The sequence below is a fragment of the Setaria viridis genome, chromosome 7, assembly GCF_005286985.2.
Source record: "Setaria viridis chromosome 7, Setaria_viridis_v4.0, whole genome shotgun sequence".
Classification (NCBI taxonomy): Eukaryota; Viridiplantae; Streptophyta; class Magnoliopsida; order Poales; family Poaceae; genus Setaria; species Setaria viridis.
This window is the reverse complement of record NC_048269.2, coordinates 35,041,247-35,060,413: the sequence shown is the minus strand read 5'-3', so window position 1 is coordinate 35,060,413 and position 19,167 is coordinate 35,041,247. Positions and strand designations below refer to the sequence as shown.

The 19,167-nt window shown below is 43.1% G+C and overlaps 4 protein-coding genes and 1 long non-coding RNA gene across 7 annotated transcripts; 4 read left to right on the top strand and 1 right to left on the bottom strand.

Moving 5' to 3' along the window:
* Window positions 1–1,212: 1,212 nt before the first annotated feature.
* On the bottom strand, window positions 1,213–4,200 carry LOC117865202 (biogenesis of lysosome-related organelles complex 1 subunit 1). 3 transcript variants are annotated; one of them, XR_004642479.2, is made up of 4 exons: window positions 3,998–4,200; window positions 3,702–3,907; window positions 1,748–3,487; window positions 1,213–1,646 (listed from the first exon to the last, which is right to left on the bottom strand). XR_004642479.2 is itself a non-coding variant. In XM_034749341.2 (3 exons), exons 1-3 carry the CDS (start codon window positions 4,110–4,112, stop codon window positions 3,398–3,400), a joined length of 411 nt encoding a protein of 136 aa, XP_034605232.1. In that variant the 5' UTR covers window positions 4,113–4,200; the 3' UTR covers window positions 1,213–3,397. The 3 variants fall into 3 exon arrangements, 1 of the variants encoding a protein (XP_034605232.1); XR_004642480.2 differs by having other exon boundaries at window positions 1,213–1,890; window positions 3,087–3,487; XM_034749341.2 differs by having other exon boundaries at window positions 1,213–3,487.
* On the top strand, window positions 1,421–3,072 carry LOC117865201 (cationic peroxidase 1). The gene is made up of 4 exons (XM_034749340.2): window positions 1,421–1,630; window positions 1,710–1,901; window positions 2,222–2,387; window positions 2,517–3,072. The coding sequence occupies exons 1-4, from the start codon at window positions 1,421–1,423 to the stop codon at window positions 2,900–2,902; spliced, it is 954 nt and encodes a 317-aa protein (XP_034605231.1). The 3' UTR covers window positions 2,903–3,072.
* A 1,009-nt stretch (window positions 4,201–5,209) lies between the features above and the next one.
* Window positions 5,210–6,443, top strand: LOC117862381 (uncharacterized). The gene is made up of 2 exons (XR_004641982.1): window positions 5,210–5,296; window positions 6,189–6,443. It is a non-coding gene; the product is annotated as an uncharacterized lncRNA (long non-coding RNA).
* Window positions 6,444–10,139: 3,696 nt separating this feature from the next.
* On the top strand, window positions 10,140–12,372 carry LOC140220022 (peroxidase 4-like). The gene is made up of 4 exons (XM_034745976.2): window positions 10,140–10,452; window positions 10,557–10,748; window positions 10,831–10,996; window positions 11,800–12,372. Exons 1-4 carry the CDS (start codon window positions 10,237–10,239, stop codon window positions 12,189–12,191), a joined length of 966 nt encoding a protein of 321 aa, XP_034601867.1. The 5' UTR covers window positions 10,140–10,236; the 3' UTR covers window positions 12,192–12,372.
* A 4,837-nt stretch (window positions 12,373–17,209) lies between these two features.
* Window positions 17,210–18,863, top strand: LOC117862486 (peroxidase 4). Its single transcript, XM_034745975.2, has 4 exons — window positions 17,210–17,556; window positions 17,643–17,834; window positions 17,931–18,096; window positions 18,270–18,863. The coding sequence occupies exons 1-4, from the start codon at window positions 17,257–17,259 to the stop codon at window positions 18,659–18,661; spliced, it is 1,050 nt and encodes a 349-aa protein (XP_034601866.1). The 5' UTR covers window positions 17,210–17,256; the 3' UTR covers window positions 18,662–18,863.
* Window positions 18,864–19,167: the final 304 nt, after the last annotated feature.

The following is a 19,167-nucleotide window of genomic DNA, read 5'->3' as shown; positions in this document are numbered from 1 at the left end:
GAGGCCTGATGCCTGATATCTTTTGCAATGAGTCTGAACAAGCTTGTAAACACTACTATGTGCTAAAACCTTGCTACTTTGTTCTTTTGCAATGCAATCGAACTGGGGGTCCTCCCTGGAATTCTAAAAAAAAAGGAGAGATTTCAAAATCAAGAGAAGCTTCCAAAGTTTGGGGGATCTCCAGTTATGAAAAAATGAAGTTGGCTATGAATTTCTCTAGTATCTTATTATCTCTCTCATTATTTTTAAAAAATAAAGGAGCATGGATCGCTCAAAGTGGCTGATTCCGCCCAGTTTGTTGAAAAAGCAAGATCCGGCCAAATCGAAATGGTTCACACCTGAGATCGAGCTTATGGCCGAACTGATCGATACTCAGGACTCACTCACATGATATGTACAACCACTCCAACTAGGAGACACTTCCTTTGGCTTTTTGACGATAATTTGCCAATACTGTTGTTAATGGTTTGCTTGGCCAAGTCGTAATCCAGAACTCCCCACTCAGCAGCATTTTCTAAATGGCTCAACTCCATGTCGTACTTTTGACATACTCCCTCCGTCCCAAATTACTATTCGTTTTGACTTTTATAGATACGTCATTTTTGCTATATATCGAGATATAAGTATAAAACACGTCACATTTTAAATGCATACTATTTTTTTACGGGTCCATCTGCATATTTGGCCAACAACTCTGCTTCAAGTAGTCTTTGTATGTCATAATCATACCAAACATCCATGCAATTACAAAGCACTCAAAAAACCCCGAGAGGATTCAATTTCACGTGTGTTCCCTGACAATTTTTACTCTCATATACTTCCTCCGAGGTAGTAGCTTCCAAAACAATGTGAAAGTCATCTTCACACAAATCAGTTGTGTATTTATGAACTTATCAGGAACCACGCAGTGCAGATGATTGCTAAACAGTCAAACTCTTTTTAAATACTTGGCCAAATTCTGTTGTACAGTAGCACCCTAGATGAGCAAGTCTGATATTAAGAAAAGAATGAGCCAGCAATGAATAACAAGGAATTTCTAACATGAGCTAAAACTTACCACCACAAAACACATTAACATCCTCTAAACAGATCTGATCTCAGAGAGCATATTCAGATTTTCAAACATCTTGTTTGAATATTCTCTTGCACTTTCGGTCACCAGCCAAATTGGGACTACCCTTAGTTGGCATAATAAACCACACAACATACAAGTACAGGGAAGGCATGCCTCGATCACATCAGTTAATATAAATGTGCTTTCCGGTTACAGACCACTCCACTTAGCCTGACGAAGAAAATAAAGAATATCCAAAGCCACTTGCATAGAGAAGTTAGAAACTCAGCATGTGCAAATATTCAGCCTATAAATATCTGTGCACATTGACACTGGCCAACACACCACTCTGAAGCCCTGAGCTAAATGGCTTCTCATAAACCCCTCGCTTGCAGTGTCTTGGCCTTCTTCTTTGCTGCAAGCTTGGTTTCAGCTCAGCTTACTGCAAATTTCTATGACAAGTCATGCCCAAATGCACTGTACACCATCCAAACAGCCGTAAAGTCTGCTGTGGCAAAGGAGAACCGCATGGGTGCATCGTTGCTCCGCCTCCACTTCCATGACTGCTTTGTCAATGCAAGTCTCACCAAATCTGCAGATATGTTACATACTTTACATTTTCTGGATTATTGACATGGAAATCCTAACTATACAGGGTTGTGATGGCTCAGTGCTGCTTGATGACACCCCAACCTTCACAGGGGAGAAGACTGCTGTTCCGAACAACAACTCCATACGTGGATTTGATGTGATTGACAGCATCAAAGCACAGATTGAGGGTATCTGTCCGCAGGTGGTATCATGCGCTGACATCCTCGCTGTTGCAGCACGTGATTCTGTTGTTACGGTAAGACAAAAAAATATTTAAAATTAGTTTAACAAATTAACTATTGAAGTGTTTATGACTCTGACCGACACGCGGCAAACCACAAAGGTAGTGCTTGTCCAATATTTTAACTGAAATGATGATGGGAAAACTCTTTATGTTTAAGAGGCTATGATAAATTGATAAACCTTGACTTAAACAAAGCATCAGGAAGCAGTAAACTAAACTATTAGAGTCAATACTCAGATATTCAGAGATGTTATCGCAACTGATTGACTAAGCATGTTTCACGCATTCCAATAGAAACAAACAATAGTAAAAGTTGACAATTTCTACTTCAGCTTGGAGGGCCAACTTGGGTTGTCAATCTGGGAAGGAGGGACTCAACGACAGCAAGCCTAGATGCTGCAAACAATGATATTCCAAAGCCAACCTTTGACCTCAGTGATCTTACCAAGTCCTTCTCAAACAAAGGACTGACTGCAACTGACATGATTGCACTCTCAGGTACTGAAAGATTGCAAATTTTGTCATCAACCATATAAGTGGTTCATAAAAAAGTAGTCAAAAGCTAGATGTTGAATGCGAATAGTAGTACTGCTAAATACTGACTGACACAAAACAAAAAATTGCCAGGAGGCCACACCATTGGGCAAGCCAGATGTGTCAACTTCCGCAACCGCATTTACAGCGAAGCTAACATTGACACATCCCTTGCAACATCACTGAAGTCAAATTGTCCAAACAAGGCTGGTGACAATAACATCTCCCCCCTTGACGCCTCAACACCCTATGTTTTTGACAATTTCTACTACAAGAACTTGCTGAACAAGAAGGGCGTTCTGCATTCTGACCAGCAATTGTTCAATGGAGGCTCAGCAGACTCCCAGACTACCACCTATTCATCAAACATGGCAAAATTCTTCACCGATTTCAGTGCAGCGATGGTGAAGATGGGCAACATTAGTCCCCTCACTGGATCAAGTGGACAGATAAGGAAAAACTGCAGGAAGGTAAACTAGGACTCACATTATTGCCGCTTGTGCTGGTGTGTGGTTTATTACCTTGTAATCATCTTTGAAGGGACAAGTGCCCCTTTCACGATACAGTAATCTTCTCCAAAGATGTATTCACTGCTTTCAAAGCATATATGCGCAAGCAATAAAACGACATGAAGGGTACTTTTAAGTCAGTAATTGGTCTTACCTTTCAGTGTTGCCGCTACCTATCTTGAACATGCAAGCTCATGAAAAAAGCTGTTCCTATAATGGCACAAGAATAACACCACTGGGAAGACTTGATCAGATTGAGGTGTAGTTTGATCATATATCATGACTTTGAAATTTAAGGGATCAGAGATGGTACTCATAGCACAGATGCTTTGGCAAGGATTCGCTTTACAGTTTTGTATGGAAAAACAGGAAACAGTTCTAGGCAAGAGGGTTTCCAGCTCCCGCAATTTGAATGAATGTATCTAATGACATGAATACTTCCTAAAGCTATGATTGCAGGCAGAGTCATGACTGATGAATATTGCGTATGGCTGCATTGATACTTTTACAGTCGAAGTCCATGACCTTCATCCAGTTCTCGAAGTCACCAATTTCCTAGAGACAAAATTAAAAAATAGATGCTTCAGAAACAGCAGAAAGCCTACAGTATTGGATTGGGTGTTTAGTGTTATGCATCGGTTCATCTATGGAAAATGAAACAAACCTAAAGGAATGGTAGTGTAATTGATAGCTTGTCATCTTTCTAGCTTTACTGATCACAGAACATGCAGAACAAATTCCCTACTCAGTGCAATCAATAGCTTATCACCTTCAACACTGAATTGATCTCGTTGGTGGCAGCCAGCCACTGGTCCGTCTGCTTCCTGTGGCACGCGATGGTGGTGAGCAGCGCGCGGGCCTCAAGCTCGATGCGTTTCTCGTTGACGAAGAGCTCCTGCACCCCTCCGTCGACCGTGTCCACGAGGAGATCCGCCACGTGCACCGCGCTTCTCAGGGCATCCTTCTTGGCTCTCTCTGCGCTAACAGCATGTGCGGAATGTTGATTGTTCGTTCATCAAACAGGGGAATCTGTTCAGCGAGGAGGAATCTGGAGCAGTGACGTACCAGTTTGTTGGCGTTGGCGGAGGGATTGGTGGTGCTGCTGTTGTACGATCTGGAGCAGCGCCTCTTCAAGCCCCTGCTTCCCAACCGCCGCTGCCGGTGGCTTGGCTCCGTCCATCCCGTCCCAATCGCCGCCGGTCGCCGGAGCGATTCCCCTTTCCTTTTTTTTTTCCTCCTCCGGGTCCTCTGCGGTTGTCTCTATTCCTGGTAGTTAATGGGCCACGGCCCAGGTGATCTCAAAACCCAATGAAATCGCTCAGGAGCTAGACGGGCCAAAATTTTGCAGCTTCTACTTATTTTTAAGCCTGGGACGGAAGGAAAGGGGATGGAGGAGAAACGTCGATGACATGTGGGTCCAGCCACACAACTCCCATTAAAACGAGTGGAAGCTAGAGTGCCAAACATGTGACTTATTTTACCAGCAGCTTATCCGATAAGTAACTGAGCAACTCCAGTAAAGTCTTGACACTTCAAGCTAAAATTTGGCAACTAAGTAAGAAAATCACGAACTAACGAGAGCTGATTCTTCATCCTATCCGACTTGCCAAACTTTCCCTCACACTTGCCAAACTTAGCAAGCCAATTTGTCTTGCCAAAGTGTGGATCCCATGTGTAGTAATTACCAGAATGGAGGGGCTGTTGGAATCGATGGAGAGTGCGGATTTTTGAGAGAAACTAGCCGTTAAGATTTGGAGGGTGGGAAATGGATAATTTGTTGGATTAATCTAACTTAATAAAGAAAATCTTTTTGACAATTTGGATAGATAGTCAAATAGAGAGAAAAAATAAATAGTCTGTTGAAGATGCTCTTCCGTGCGAGCTGTCAAAAGAAAACAGGCCCATAATCTACTATGGATTATTATTATTATTGACATGTGGCTCGTTGAAAAAATATCTTTCATGGTCGGTAAACCACGAAAAATCAATATGCTCATCACGGTCTTACATGATCAAATTTGTCAAACTGCATGCGTGCATGCATGTGCGCCATGGTTCCATGAAGAAAAGTAAAATGATGTTGTTAGCTTCAAGATGCTCTCGGTTGGTTGAAAAAGAGTAGAGCAGCGGCATAGAAAATGAAGTGTCAAAATCGATCGTGCATACAGCTAGGTAAGGTGCACTGTTTGTCAAACTGCCCATTGACAAAAGGAGCTTGGGTTTTGCTATAACATATATAATTTTGCTTGCCATTGACATAAAAGGCCGGCCGGCGTCCAAAGGTGTCAAATCATACAGCTGCTTGCCATGCCCGACGACGACGACGATCATCACCTACACTGCCAATCATCTGCATCTGATGAGGTACATATGCAGAAGTCTCCATCACCTACTGTCGGGCAGCTTTCCGGCCCTCTTCAATTTGAGCCAAATTTCTACTTTGGATGTGGCCTGTAAAACAAAACTCGAGTTTAATTTCTACTGCATGTCATGTCATGGATGTAAACTTTAGACCATCATCCATATACATGCGCACGGCCATTCAAATTCAAGTCGATGGATGGACCTGCGGCATGCATTCCTGCAGTTCGTAGTTTGTTTGATGGAGAAAGGTCGAATCTGTAATTGTGTACCCTGTCTCTGCAGCAGCTAGCTAGCTGCTCGGTTCTGAATTCTGATCCTCATTTCTGCATATAATTCGATTTGATTGGTAGTAGAGCTAGCTTACCTTACTCCCTTAACTTTGTTTATCATCTTTTAGGTGGGTTAGTCAATAATCCATGCATGTCAGTTCAATGTATAATCTGCTATCAGCATTATCAATTTAAATGTTTGTTTTCCTAATGTAAATAATGCACCAGCTGCTATTGCACCCCAGTGCCCAACAAGTCAAAAAGATGTGAGATGAGTGTCTAGTGTCTTTGGTTTCTCCTCCAAGTGTCGCTGTACAAAACCATGCACATGTACTGGCCTAGCCATACGATCGAGTACATGAGCAGCTGTTTGTGTTGCCAGAGAAATAAAGCAAGGTCGGCGTCCATACAGATAGAATTTTAGGTCTGAGCAGTGATCGAGCACCACATGTCCACATCCATGCATATATATGATGGAACCTGCAAATTTTTCATTATCTTTTATGCTGCAGCTAGCTGTCCAGTTCTTATATATCTGATGAATGTGTGCATGATTCGATTTCACTGGTAGAGCTAGTTTACCTTACTTGATCAAATTTTGTTTACCCTAATCCATCTTTTAGGTGCGGAGTGCGTCGGTCAGATATGCAGTCAATGTCATGAACTCAACCTACAGCCTCTCTAATCCTCACGGCATCCGTCGATCAGCACTAACTATAGGAATGCAAAATATACTGGCCACTAAGACACAGGCACACAGCATGTATCAGATATAATACATAGGATTCAGTACTGTAATGCTCTGCAACTGCAGATGATGCATGATTAAACCGCAGATGATGATTAAACCGGTCACCTGCAGAGACCTGTTACAATGATACGTGTTGCACGTGATGGCTACTCTTGAACCAATGGATCAACACGAAATCTCTGCAGGTCAGCGACATTTCATCTGTTTAGTTATCGTGCCATCGTACTCTGTACCTTTTCAACTTCCGGGTTGAGGACGACGTAAGAAATTAGCTGTGCGCGGTCGCAGATGCCGGAAAGTATCTTCTTTATCTTAAAAAAACATACTTGAAGACTGAAGTTAACATGCTTCCGCATCGATCTCTTTCTCTCGACAATTCTAGTACCATGTGCACACAAAGCAAAAGAAAAAAAGTTGCATTTTAGTGCCAGAAGCAACTCGAACTAAACTACTTCCTTTAATTAGACAAAAATAACTGTAATACTGTAACTTTTCACTGCCCTCAAAACATGATTGATCGACCATCAATTTTCTGAAGCCTACTTGATGTTAAAATAACAAGATACCTTTTTTAATAAAGATACCCAAATCATTTCCACACGGTTGATGTTTACAAAGCTTGATTACTGTTAAAATCAGGTACCATCTGGAATCTCTTCTCCGTACTTTAGATTCCCTTGAATTAGAAGCAGGACACATAGACAGCAAAGCTAGAACTATTGAAAAGGATTTAACAGTCCTAGCTACTACTGCTTGAGTTCCAAGTGACCAGGCCCCTAAGAGGGTGGTTGCATGTGTGTACAGTGAAGCATACCTAATGACTTCACCATATTCCTTAACCAAAAGATTTTCAAAACAAAAAAAGTACAGAAACATAGGCAAGCCGATGGTTCTTGTCCAGGCATTATATTGTAGAAACTAGAAAAGTCACGGGTTGAACTTTTCTGATGTTGTGGAAGTATATGCCTGTCCTTTCGTATCCCCCCAACAACTTTGAAGCAAAACTACCCTGCGCTCAGACTGGGGACTGCATGCTCTTCCAGCAGGCCAGCAAGAGGAAATTCTTGTCCCCATCAAGCTTGACCATTAATTGGAAATTGCAAAAACGCTAATCCATGGGGATGATAGAAACTATAAACCTCGGCATGATGTTCCATGACAGAGGGCCGATCATCATTTTACCAAAAGAAAAAGATAAAGAATTAATAATTACATCAGACGGAATGATACGATGGGCAACATGCATAGCACGATAGCTGAACTGCTACCTTATCGAACCACAACACCACAACACCTCATGCAGCTGTCCTACACTACACTAGCCTACAGTTTTAGGCTTTGCTTCAGCTCAAGCAACAGTGGCTCACCCAGTCAGAGGAGCGACATTTTATCTGTTTATCAGTACCGCCATGACGAAATGAAAAGCACACATATCTGTTTAGTACCGTCAATTTTTATACTGTGATGTACCTGTAAAACCTACTAAAGTTAAAGTAACTAGATAGACGATAAATCTTTTTAAATATGGCAGTAGAGAACTCACCTTCCATGCGCCCCCTTTTATCCCGGTTTAAAGTTGGTCCGGGTCAAATATCTATCGGGACTAAAGACCCCCTAGTTCCGGGTAAAAAATCAACCACCCGTGGAAGACCCTTTAGTCCCGGGTAAAAAAAATCAGCCACCCGATCAATCGGAACTAGAGCCCTCGACCCTTTAATCCCAGTTGGTTAACACCAACCGAGACTAAAGGGTGATATTTAGTCCCGGTTGGTGTTATCACCCGGGACTAAAGGATCCCCACGGGTGGTTGAAAAAGGACTAAAGCTCTCGGACCCTAGTCCCCACGAGTTAATACAAAATAATTGCATCCCCTATATAGTCCCGATTGAGTGATCCGGGACTAAAGACTCCCCCTTTCGTCTTGATTGCTTTATCCCGGATAGGTTTTCGGAAGATTTGCTTCCTACTAACCGGGACTAAAGGCGAATTTTCCACCAGTGATATCATCTCTCCATTTGCTTGATGTTAACGAAGCTTGATTAGACTGATCACAGCTCACCGTTTGGAGCCTTCGCCATCCTTTGAATTCCCTTGAATTAGAAGCATGACAGAGACAGGAAGTCTAGAATGATGCCCAGAGTGTTAAATGAAAAGAATTAAATTCCACTAATAAATGCTAGAGAGTTAAAAGTGGTTAATATTACGTTGGTATTTGAGGAGAATTTCAATCAACGGTGGATTGTTTGAACACCCTATGTGAAGTTGATAAAGGAGATTGATGTGCAACGCGCGCGCTCGTTCGCCTCGCCTCGCCGAGGCCGTGGCCGTGGCGAGTCGAGTCGCGAATTAACCTGCGACCGTTACTAGTAACTGAAGCTCATCACTTCGCAAGGGGCGCCTTCCCTCCTCCTCAACGCGCACTGGACACACTCATCTCTCCCTACTTCCAGAAGGTTGTTCGTGGGACTGCATTGCGAACATCTTCCTCATCGATTGAGGTCACCCCACAATTAGTATGACTAATCCAGATGATAACGAACCGACCCTGCCCAAGGGTACAAACTATGTGTGTTATTCTGTTCATGCTTAGTGTTAAACATGAACACGTGCACATATTCTCGTTCACTCACTATAGTTATGATAATATTAATATTTTACATATTTAATTTTGAAATTAAAAGATACCGAAACGTGCCTAAATATCTAACCCTTAGTGTACTCGTCCTTCTACTTAATTGGGTTCAAGTGAGCATGCATGACTCAAAGATCAGAGGGGATTATTGTCATGTCCTGTGTGTGAAGAGCGAAACCGTACCTAATTAATTTATCATGTTTTTTTACCAAACAATGACAAACAAACACTATTACAATGACATATTCTGGTGCAGGCATGCATGCATCGTAGAAACTTCACAGGATTGAACTGCTCCGAAAATTTGGATGTACATGCTTGTCCTATTCCCAACAACTTAGTTTTGAAGCGAAACATTCTACGGAGTAGAGACTGTTGACTCCTGGCCATGTATGCAGTATGGTGTGCCAAACAAATGGAGATAACTAACCATCCATGACGACTTTAGGGAAAAGCAGAGCAAGCATGCATGGGACATAGCATATTTTAAGATATAGTATCAGGTTTGTAAGGTACTAGAAAGGAGACTTCATAGCCAAGTAGTACTAGGTCAGTGCCACACAAAATTGACCATATATTTTTTTTTGAAACGTAAAAATTGACCATATATTGGCCATGCATGTCTGCAGCATGTATGATGTGGACTACCAGATCACAAACAAATTCATTTCCAGCAGCCGGATATTAACTTAATTTGCAGAATCAATCAAACTTATAACCTTGTCAGACGTTTATAAAAATCAAAGTGCTCCTGCTGATGAGAAACGAACCAAGTGGTAAAGGTAGCAGTAGCAGAGAGGAATGGATGTTTACGTACGTATAACCGTGTCGGCCTGCAGTTTGCTTCGTTCGATACCAAGCACAAGCAGAGAGGTCCAAGTGTTCCCATTCATCAGTGGTCTACAGGGATACAAAGTCGCAGGAGGCCGGCCGGCAACGCAATCAGGCCTTGCCTCGAGCCCTCCCTTGCATCTGAAACAAAGGGCTATGCATGGTCTGAAACGCGTGATTCCTGTGCGGCCAACACGCACGCATGCCTTTCACTTGTTGGTCGATTGCTTTCCTTTTCAACTCAGAGTCCAACAGGCGGAGTAGGTGGTGCGTGACACCAACGACGACATACATGATGTAACCTAACCGGATATGATCGGTGCCGACTCCAGGTGTTTCTGCCATAAATATCGATGCCGTCCAGGCTATCTAGCTCCAGGCAGGACACAAAGCACGCACTCTGCTCTCCCTGCATATCTTGCTAGCAGCTCACAGAGTCAGACGACGATCGAGCACCATGGCTGCAAGATGCAGCGGCGGCGGCATCGCTCCCGTACTGTTGCTCCTGGCGCTGGCCGGCACCTCGTCAGCGCAGCTGTCCACCGGCTTCTACTCCAGCTCCTGCCCCGGCGTGTCCAGCGCCGTCAAGTCCGTGGTGCAGTCCGCCATCGACAAGGAGAAGCGCATGGGCGCCTCCATCGTTCGCCTCTTCTTCCACGACTGCTTCGTCCAAGTACTTAGCTTCTACTGATATGCATGATCAATTAGTACTGATCACTCGAACTTACTTACTTACTAGCTGATCAACTTGATGACCTACAATTAACTGCGTGTCAGGGTTGCGACGCGTCGCTGCTGCTGGATGACACGCCCAGCTTCCAGGGTGAGAAGATGGCGACGCCAAACAACGGCTCCGTGAGAGGCTTCGAGGTCATCGATGCCATCAAGTCCGCCGTCGAGAAGGTCTGCCCCGGCGTCGTCTCCTGCGCCGACATCCTCGCCATCGCGGCGAGGGACAGCGTCGTCATCGTAAGTGTCAAGCTGATGATGAACTTGATTGGCAGTAACAACATGCATGTCGCAACTCCATCTCAACTGATCGCACATGCAGCTTGGCGGGCCGAACTGGAACGTCAAGGTTGGGAGGAGGGACTCGACGACGGCAAGCTTCAGTGGAGCCAACAACAACATCCCACCGCCGACGTCGGGCCTCGCCAACCTGACATCCCTCTTCGCCGCGCAGGGACTCTCCCAAAAGGACATGGTCGCGCTCTCTGGTACGTCGTCAGGCTAAACTCTTGCACAAATTCCTACTTAGACGTGTTCAACTTCAACTATGGATGGCATCTTTTTGGATATCAACTGTAGAATTAATGAGAAAATAAAGAAAACTCCACACTTTGCTAGCTTCTCAACAAAGGTAGCTTTAGAGATTAGATAAAGACAGCTGGTGCACACCATCGCCAACGGAATCGATAGCTCAGTTTTGACTTTAACCGTCGTCATATACTTGTATATCTTTAACCGTGAGTCCGTGACACAGGATCATTTACCTGGCCTGTTGATGAAGCTCAGATAATAATTGTCGGTTACTAACATATAACACGTCTAGCACGAGATATAGTTGGTATAGATATGGACGGAATGACATAATAAAGTTTGCAAAAGGTGACAACGATGCCACAAAATGCTGTCGGTATGGGTTTCATCTGGAAGAAAAAAGAAAGTTGTGTGTACAAGCTTATGCTTTTTGCATGTTATAAACCTGTCAACAACCACCAGTTTGCCACAAATTACATTGTTCCTTTTTTTTATGTCGCTTCATAACTAGAATCGAATACTCTTTTCTCTCTTATATATTTACAGAAGCAACAACCACAAGTTTCAAAAAAAATGTTATAGACTTGTAATATATGATTATTATGTATAGCGAGCAATTTAAATTTATTATTATGTACATATATAGGTCAATCATTCATTTCTTTCATTCTTTTGATATACTAGCTAGATTAATATGATAACCTACTTGGAATAATTAATCTTGATCGGCCTCTTGCATTGCTATGATCTGAATTGGCAGGTGCTCACACCATAGGCCTAGCACGCTGCACCAACTTCAGAGCCCACGTACACAATGAAACCAACATCGATGGCGCCTTTGCAAGGACTAGGCAATCAGGCTGCCCTAGCACCTCAGGTACAGGTGACAACAACTTGGCACCTCTGGACCTTCAAACCCCGACCGTCTTTGAGAACAACTACTACCGGAACCTTGTTAGCAAGAAGGGACTTCTGCACTCTGATCAGGAGCTCTTCAACGGTGGAGCCACCGACGCGCAGGTCCAATCGTATGTTAGTAGCCAAAGCGCATTCTTCGCCGATTTTGTGACAGGCATGATCAAGATGGGTGACATTACACCTTTGACGGGCTCCAACGGGGAGATTAGGAAGAACTGCAGGAGGATGAATTAATGAACCAAGATGGAATGGGCTTTGTCTTTGAGGCTTTTTTTCTACGTTCAACAACTTTAATTTTTGTAGCCTTTCTAAATTTTTGTTTCAACAATTAATTGTGAAATCACTGTGTTGTGCCGATGTGTTCACATGCATGTTGGTTCATTTAAATAATGATGAATGTATCACTTGTTGTCTACATCATCTTTCTTTTTGTGTCTAATATATTTCGTATGAGAAAAAAAGAGAATAACTGTAGTGAAGTACGCAAACTAAATATATGCTTACTTGATTGGATGAGTCACCAAGCAAACATTTCTCCTTCATCATGCATTGTGTCCTCCCTCTCAACACAGGATCCATCCAGCTTAATTTGCCCAAGTCAACTCAATTTGTCTACCTAAATTTGCGTTGAGAGCAACTGAATATAATTAAGCAATAATTCAGCTACGTACTAGACCGTTGGTGCTAGAACTAGTTAGGTTAGCTACATGCATGCTATATATTCAGATGTGTGCATCCCCACGCATTATGATCCGTGGGAAATACTGAAATGATCGGTTTCATATAAATGGTACGGTCTGTTCATCAAACTCGCAGTTTTAAATTTGGTTTGGCTGGTTAGCTAGGTTTATATATGCAGTCATCTCAAAAAATTAAATCATCATACACTCTTGTCAAATAAACGCAGTATCTCTGTATTCTCTTGATAAGAATGATTGGACCTCTCGCCACTTTTGCTTACCCGCTAATATTTAATTTTTGCTTAGTTTTTTATTAGTGTTAATTGCTCTCAAACAAATTGAACTAATCCAACAGGATCCAAGTAATTTTGTTTAAAAAAAAACAAGATCCAAGTAAATTTAGGTCAGAGAAGTAGAGCTGCATATGCCATACTGTAGTGTCCGTACAAGATGTATACAGCAGGTTCTGCTTGCGATTGGATGAGTGCTAAAATATACCATACTAGATAGTTGTTGAGAGCTAGTTTTCCACTTCATGGTCTCATGGAGTCATGGGTACACATGGAACATGATTGGAAAAGTACATGGTGCTGTAGACCGATGGACTTATTCTGCTGCCCTGTCTGTTTCAAACTACAATGACACAAATCTTGTTTCAGATTTTGATTTCTGAAAGTCCTCTTTTGCTTTCAATTTATGCTTCTGCGATTCAAATAATTCAATTCCTTTTTGAGGAATTAATCAGCTTAGCATTCGCTAGTACTAATCTATTTATGAACTGTGAGTACATCCATTTTCACTAAAAACCAAAAATTATCGCACTCATAACTCACAAGACGAATTAACACAAAAACACCATGATCATTTCCAACAATTATCTTAAAACTTATTATAGCGTGTGATTGTATACAGCTTGCTTGAAATACATGCCTTTTTTTTATTATTAGCTCCGATAATGTTGTTGGTCTGCCAAACACCCAACAATTGTGGTGGAATAAAGTCGCCACGTTTGGCACCTAGCGTTGAATTCGTTTGACTGTGTGGCACTACATAAAGGTCTATACAACTAACTACCCTAGTCATAATCAGTCACAATACTATCAGGCCAGATTCAGAACCTACTCTCCCCTCGTTGCATAAAAAAAACCCGTTTCTGGAATCTTCTTTACATATATTCTCTGTTTTTTTTCTTCCAAAAATCTTGTTATAGAGATGCTCAGAAGCTACAAAAACGTATAGGTAAAGTCGGAGCAAATTAAGTCACCAAGTTAAAAAACAGAAAGAAAAAACATGCATGTGCCAGTAATAAGGAAGCTTTTGCTGATTTGCAGAGATAAAAAGAAAAGATACTGTTGGCTTTTTCTATATAGATGTTGAGGAATGAAGTATCAGGTAGATCATGCTCGAAATGGAACCTAGATCAGCTAACTGCTCTTCTAGTGTAACCATGCATCTTCTTATTCCAATTCGACGGTTACAAATTAATAAATACACACATATAGCTAGGCTTCTTAATTATAAATCTTTTAGTGGTAGCTACTGCTGTAATAGGATGTCTAGTGCATTGTCCTAAGATGACATCTGAAGTAGGAAATATATCTTCCATTATCTAAGAAAAAGCATATTGATTTTTATGATATATACGGATCACTTTCTGTTGGTTCAATTCCTTCGGCCGATACAACTAGCTAGGATTGTTGGTTTGGCCAGATTATATATGCTAGCTTAGGCAGGTGAGGGGATCTTTCTTCTCCATCCTCTTGTTGTTATTGTTGATTCATTTGCTGCTGCATCACAAACAGGGAGTCATCGAGTTTAGGTGAGAAAAGGTCCTTGGATTAGGTGTCACTCGCTCCAATCTGATACATTGCTCTCACAAATAAATCTCTCTCTCAAACACTCCCCAGTCAGCTGCGGCTCGCTATACATGTTGATCTACAGATTAATAATTCGTTTACTCTCTTTCTTTGGAACGAAGAAACACTACTAATGTTGTTAGTTGCTTATCCCAGTTTTGATCATAGCTTCCGAGCTATATAGTCTAAAGTACTGCTCCATCCGTTCCAAATTGTTGGTCGTTTTGACTTTTCTAGGTTTATAGATATTATTATGCATCTAGACATATGCATAATAATATCTATGAACTTAAAAAAGCTAAAAATGACCTACAATTTGGAACGGAGGGAGTACAGATAAGAGGGAATACAGGTAAGGTTTGTTTGTCAGAGCTAAAATATTTTAGGGTTCAGTCTCTTCTTTTTCATTTTTTCTCTCCTATCCATCTCAATGAATGTGCTCCTGCGATCTCTCAAAGAGACAATTATTCCTAACATAGTTGTTTGGTGGAGACCCACCCACTCTCTTTAACGCGTGCTTAGAAATGTCTAATAAGTTGACTTGCTTTATTGTAAAAAAAGTCAATCAATCCGTGCTCTCGCATGGGTTAATATAGCTTTCAAAGGCTATACGCTAATTAAGAGTACCTTACAGGGCAAGCAGTGCATGCCATGAAAACCTGCATTGTGTAGAAGACTACGCTAAGAACACCACTTGCAAAATTTGGTGACCCACCCAACTCTCTTTAATGTGCAGTGCTTATTACAAATGTCTAAGTTGAGGTGTGTTTTATTGTAATTTTTTTTCGTAGCGCAAGCAGCAGTACGCCCCCACGAACCAGCAACGTGTAGAACGTTATGCATGCATGCTAAGAGTACCTTAGCTTAATTAGAGACGTTTTGCAGAATGTACAGGAAAACAACAGAACACCAAGCAAGCAAAGTTTGGTGACCCACCCAACTGAAAATCTATCTTTGGTGTGGTAACTAATCCTAGGACACAACAACGCACGTCACAGCAGGTTGCTACTTTACGCTGGCTGCCGACAATGCAATAGCAGCCGACAGTGGTATGTTCATCAGCAAGCTTAAGCTAGCTAGCATCTTCCTGGTCATACATACAATCAAACTATCATATGGCCTAGAAGTATTATGCATCAAGTGCTCAGAAATGGTTGAAGTAATTGAGTTACTAAAGAAGAAAATGATCTATTTCGTTTTTGTAGAATGGTCCAGCCTAGCTATAGGAGTATTGGTTTTTCCTTGTCCTAACTTCGCTTTAGACACCAAATCTCTGCAGATCGGTCGTCGGTGACACTTCAGCTTTTTTAATTCCGCACTAATAACATTAAATGGGAAGCATATCTATTAGCTTAAGCCTTCCAGATGAAATCTGAGGAAATTAGCGTGCAGCTGCCTTACTTGTCTGATTTAGTTTGGTACTCATCCAACACACATTTAAAAAATTCCCTATTCCTTGAAAAATTCTAGTACTATACCATGTGCACGCAAAGCAACGGCCATTTTGATCCCAAAAGGCAACTTAGCTGAAACTGAACTGCCACCTTCAGGAACAAATAGCTTTGGAATTTTCACTGCCTTGAAGACATAATTTGACCACCTAACTACTCCTTTGAGTCATGGTCCACAAAACACAGCTTTGACTAGACATTTTTTATAATGTAATGTACTCATAAACGTATATGTACAATTGTTGAGACAAATATTTTCGTGTCATTTCAAATATAGAAACTCAACACATATAAAGTGATTTGTAATCAAAGTTTGAAATGTTTTTTTTTTGCGAGGGAAAGTTTGAAATGGTTGCGACCTTAGCATTTTTACGAAATGGATTATTTATATTCCAAAGTGATGGTATATATCATCGATAAATTTTGGAAGTATTTTAGTGAAAATATATATACTCAGGTTAGTTACTGCACTGCATGCTATAGTGGTAGTAGTCATGCATTGCATGCATACAAGTTTGACCATCATGGCTAGCTGATGGCCTCTGAATGCTTCCGGGTCTTGGTTCCCTGCAGAGAAGAGAGAGAGAATCCTTGTGGCCATCACGCGGCAGCTATCTGCAGACTGTGTACTAGCTCTGTGGACTCTGAAAATGCTTCCGGTCTTCCCTGCAGAGAAGTGCCCATCAGTCCATCACACGCCGCAACTACTCCACAGAGGGGCAGCACAAACAGAGGCAGCAGAAGGGGTAGCTTCGCTGAACCGTCCCTAAGATTTAAAAACTGCGGGCAATAGAGTACCTTTACAAGGCCAAAACCGTGTCGCTCTTTTTTCCTTTGACACCAAGCGTTCCCATTCACCAAAGTAAAGCAGAGAGCTGATGGGCTCCATGCATGCTGTACGTCCGAAACTAGAGTAGTCTGCAGAGATGCTTGCATTGGCACCCGGCAATCAAGCAGGTTTCAACTAAACTGATCTGCATCCTAGGCTCTAGCTACTACCCAACTCTCGATCGATCACAGTAGTACTGCACTACACACTGGCCTGGTGTGAAACGCGCGTTCCTGTTCGGCGAGCACTGCACCGTAGCCTTGATTGTCGGATGATGGATTGCTTTTCAACTCAAAGTCCAACAGAGTAGGTGAAGCCGGCCGGTAGATGATGTAATCTAATCATATAGTAGCTAACTAGTGTGTTCTTTATGCATGCATGGATCAACCAAGACGAGCAGGTCTAGCTCTCTCGGCTATAAATATCCATGTTCCCCAGATGAGCTAGATATCTCCAGACTCCAGGCAAGAAGAAACACACTGCATGCAGCAGCACTTGCACGCACATCAAGATTATCCATTGATCCATCAATCCATCATGGCTACTCGTGCAGCATCAGCTGCAAGGTGCAGCAGCAGCGTCATCGCCCTCCTACTACTCCTGCTCGTCGTGATGGCCGGCACCTCGTCGTCGTCCGCGGCGCAGCTGTCCACCGGCTTCTACTCCTACTCGTGCCCCGGCGTGCACGACGCCGTCAAGTCGGTGGTGCAGTCCGCCATCGCCAGGGAGCAGCGCATGGGCGCCTCCATCCTCCGACTCTTCTTCCACGACTGCTTCGTCCAGGTACTTAAGATTTTTCACCAGACAGTACGATTGCTGGTGGGTGATCTACAAGCACACTCTTATTGTACATGTGATCGATCCTGTAGGGCTGCGACGCGTCGCTGCTGCTGGATGACACTGCCAGCTTCCAGGGCGAGAAGATGGCGACGCCCAACAACGGCTCCGTCAGAGGCTTCGAGGTCATCGACGCCATCAAGTCCGCCGTCGAGAAGGTCTGCCCCGGCGTCGTCTCCTGCGCCGACATCCTCGCCATCGCAGCGAGGGACAGCGTCGTCATCGTAAGTCCGTCCCCCCTGTTCCTTCTTTGACGTACTCATCACTCTGAAACAAAAAGAAAATGAAACTGAACCTAGCTGCAACGACGATGGGTGCAGCTGGGCGGGCCCAACTGGGACGTCAAGGTTGGGAGGAGGGACTCCACCACGGCGAGCTTCAGCGGCGCCAACAACAACATCCCGCCGCCGACGTCGGGCCTCGCCAACCTGACCTCCCTCTTCGCCGCGCAGGGACTCTCCCAGAAGGACATGGTGGCGCTCTCCGGTTTGTAATTCGATTCCCTACTCCATGCATGCATTTTCACCAAACAAAATTCAAAATTAGATCATTATTCTATCACACAACAACAAACTATGACGGGATTTCATTCTATCACACAAAATTCAAAAGTAGAGCATTCTAATTCAGAATTCAAAATTAGAGCATTCTTTTGCCAGGAGCCCATACCATTGGCCAAGCACGCTGCACCAGCTTCAGAGCCCACGTCTACAACGACACCAACATCGATGGCGGCTTTGCAAGAACGAAGCAATCAGCATGTCCTCGAACCTCAGGTTCAGGCGACAACAATCTGGCTCCTCTGGACCTTCAAACCCCAACCGTATTTGAGAACAACTACTACAAGAATCTTGTCTGCAAGAAGGGGCTTCTGCACTCTGACCAGGAGCTCTTCAACGGTGGATCCACCGATGCACAGGTCCGATCATACGTTAGTAGCCAGAGCGCATTTTTCGCTGATTTCGTGACGGGCATGATCAAGATGGGTGACATCACACCACTGACGGGCTCCAACGGGGAGATCAGGAAGAACTGCAGGAGGATTAACTGAAGAGGCAGTGCAATAGCACACGCACTATCCATTGAGACATCTCGATAATGATACTATCTTGCAAGTTAATTTGTAATCTCTCTGTTTTTATTTGCATGAACATTTGTGAAATCTCGTTATGATGTGTACCAATGTGTTCAGATATGATGTCTGTTCGTTTAAATTGATGTTTAATCTAATATTTGTCCTCTACGGTCTTCAATTTTTTCGCTTCAATATATATGTGCAGACAAAATAAAAACGAGCATTTAGAATGAAGACTCTCTAGGTATGGTGCAGTTTCAACGGAACAACAGACCACTTTTAATACTATGGGCTCCTCTGGGAGGGCTCCGGCTCCGCACGCTTGCCGAAGCACGGAGGAGCTGGAGCCGCACCAAACAGCACAGAGCGTGGAGCCGCTTCTGGGCAGGTTTGGGAGGACCCGGAGCCGTTTTAGACCTGCATGGCAGAGCCAAAAAAGTGGCTCCGCGGCTCCGGCTCCGGCTCCGCATGCGGAGCCCCCC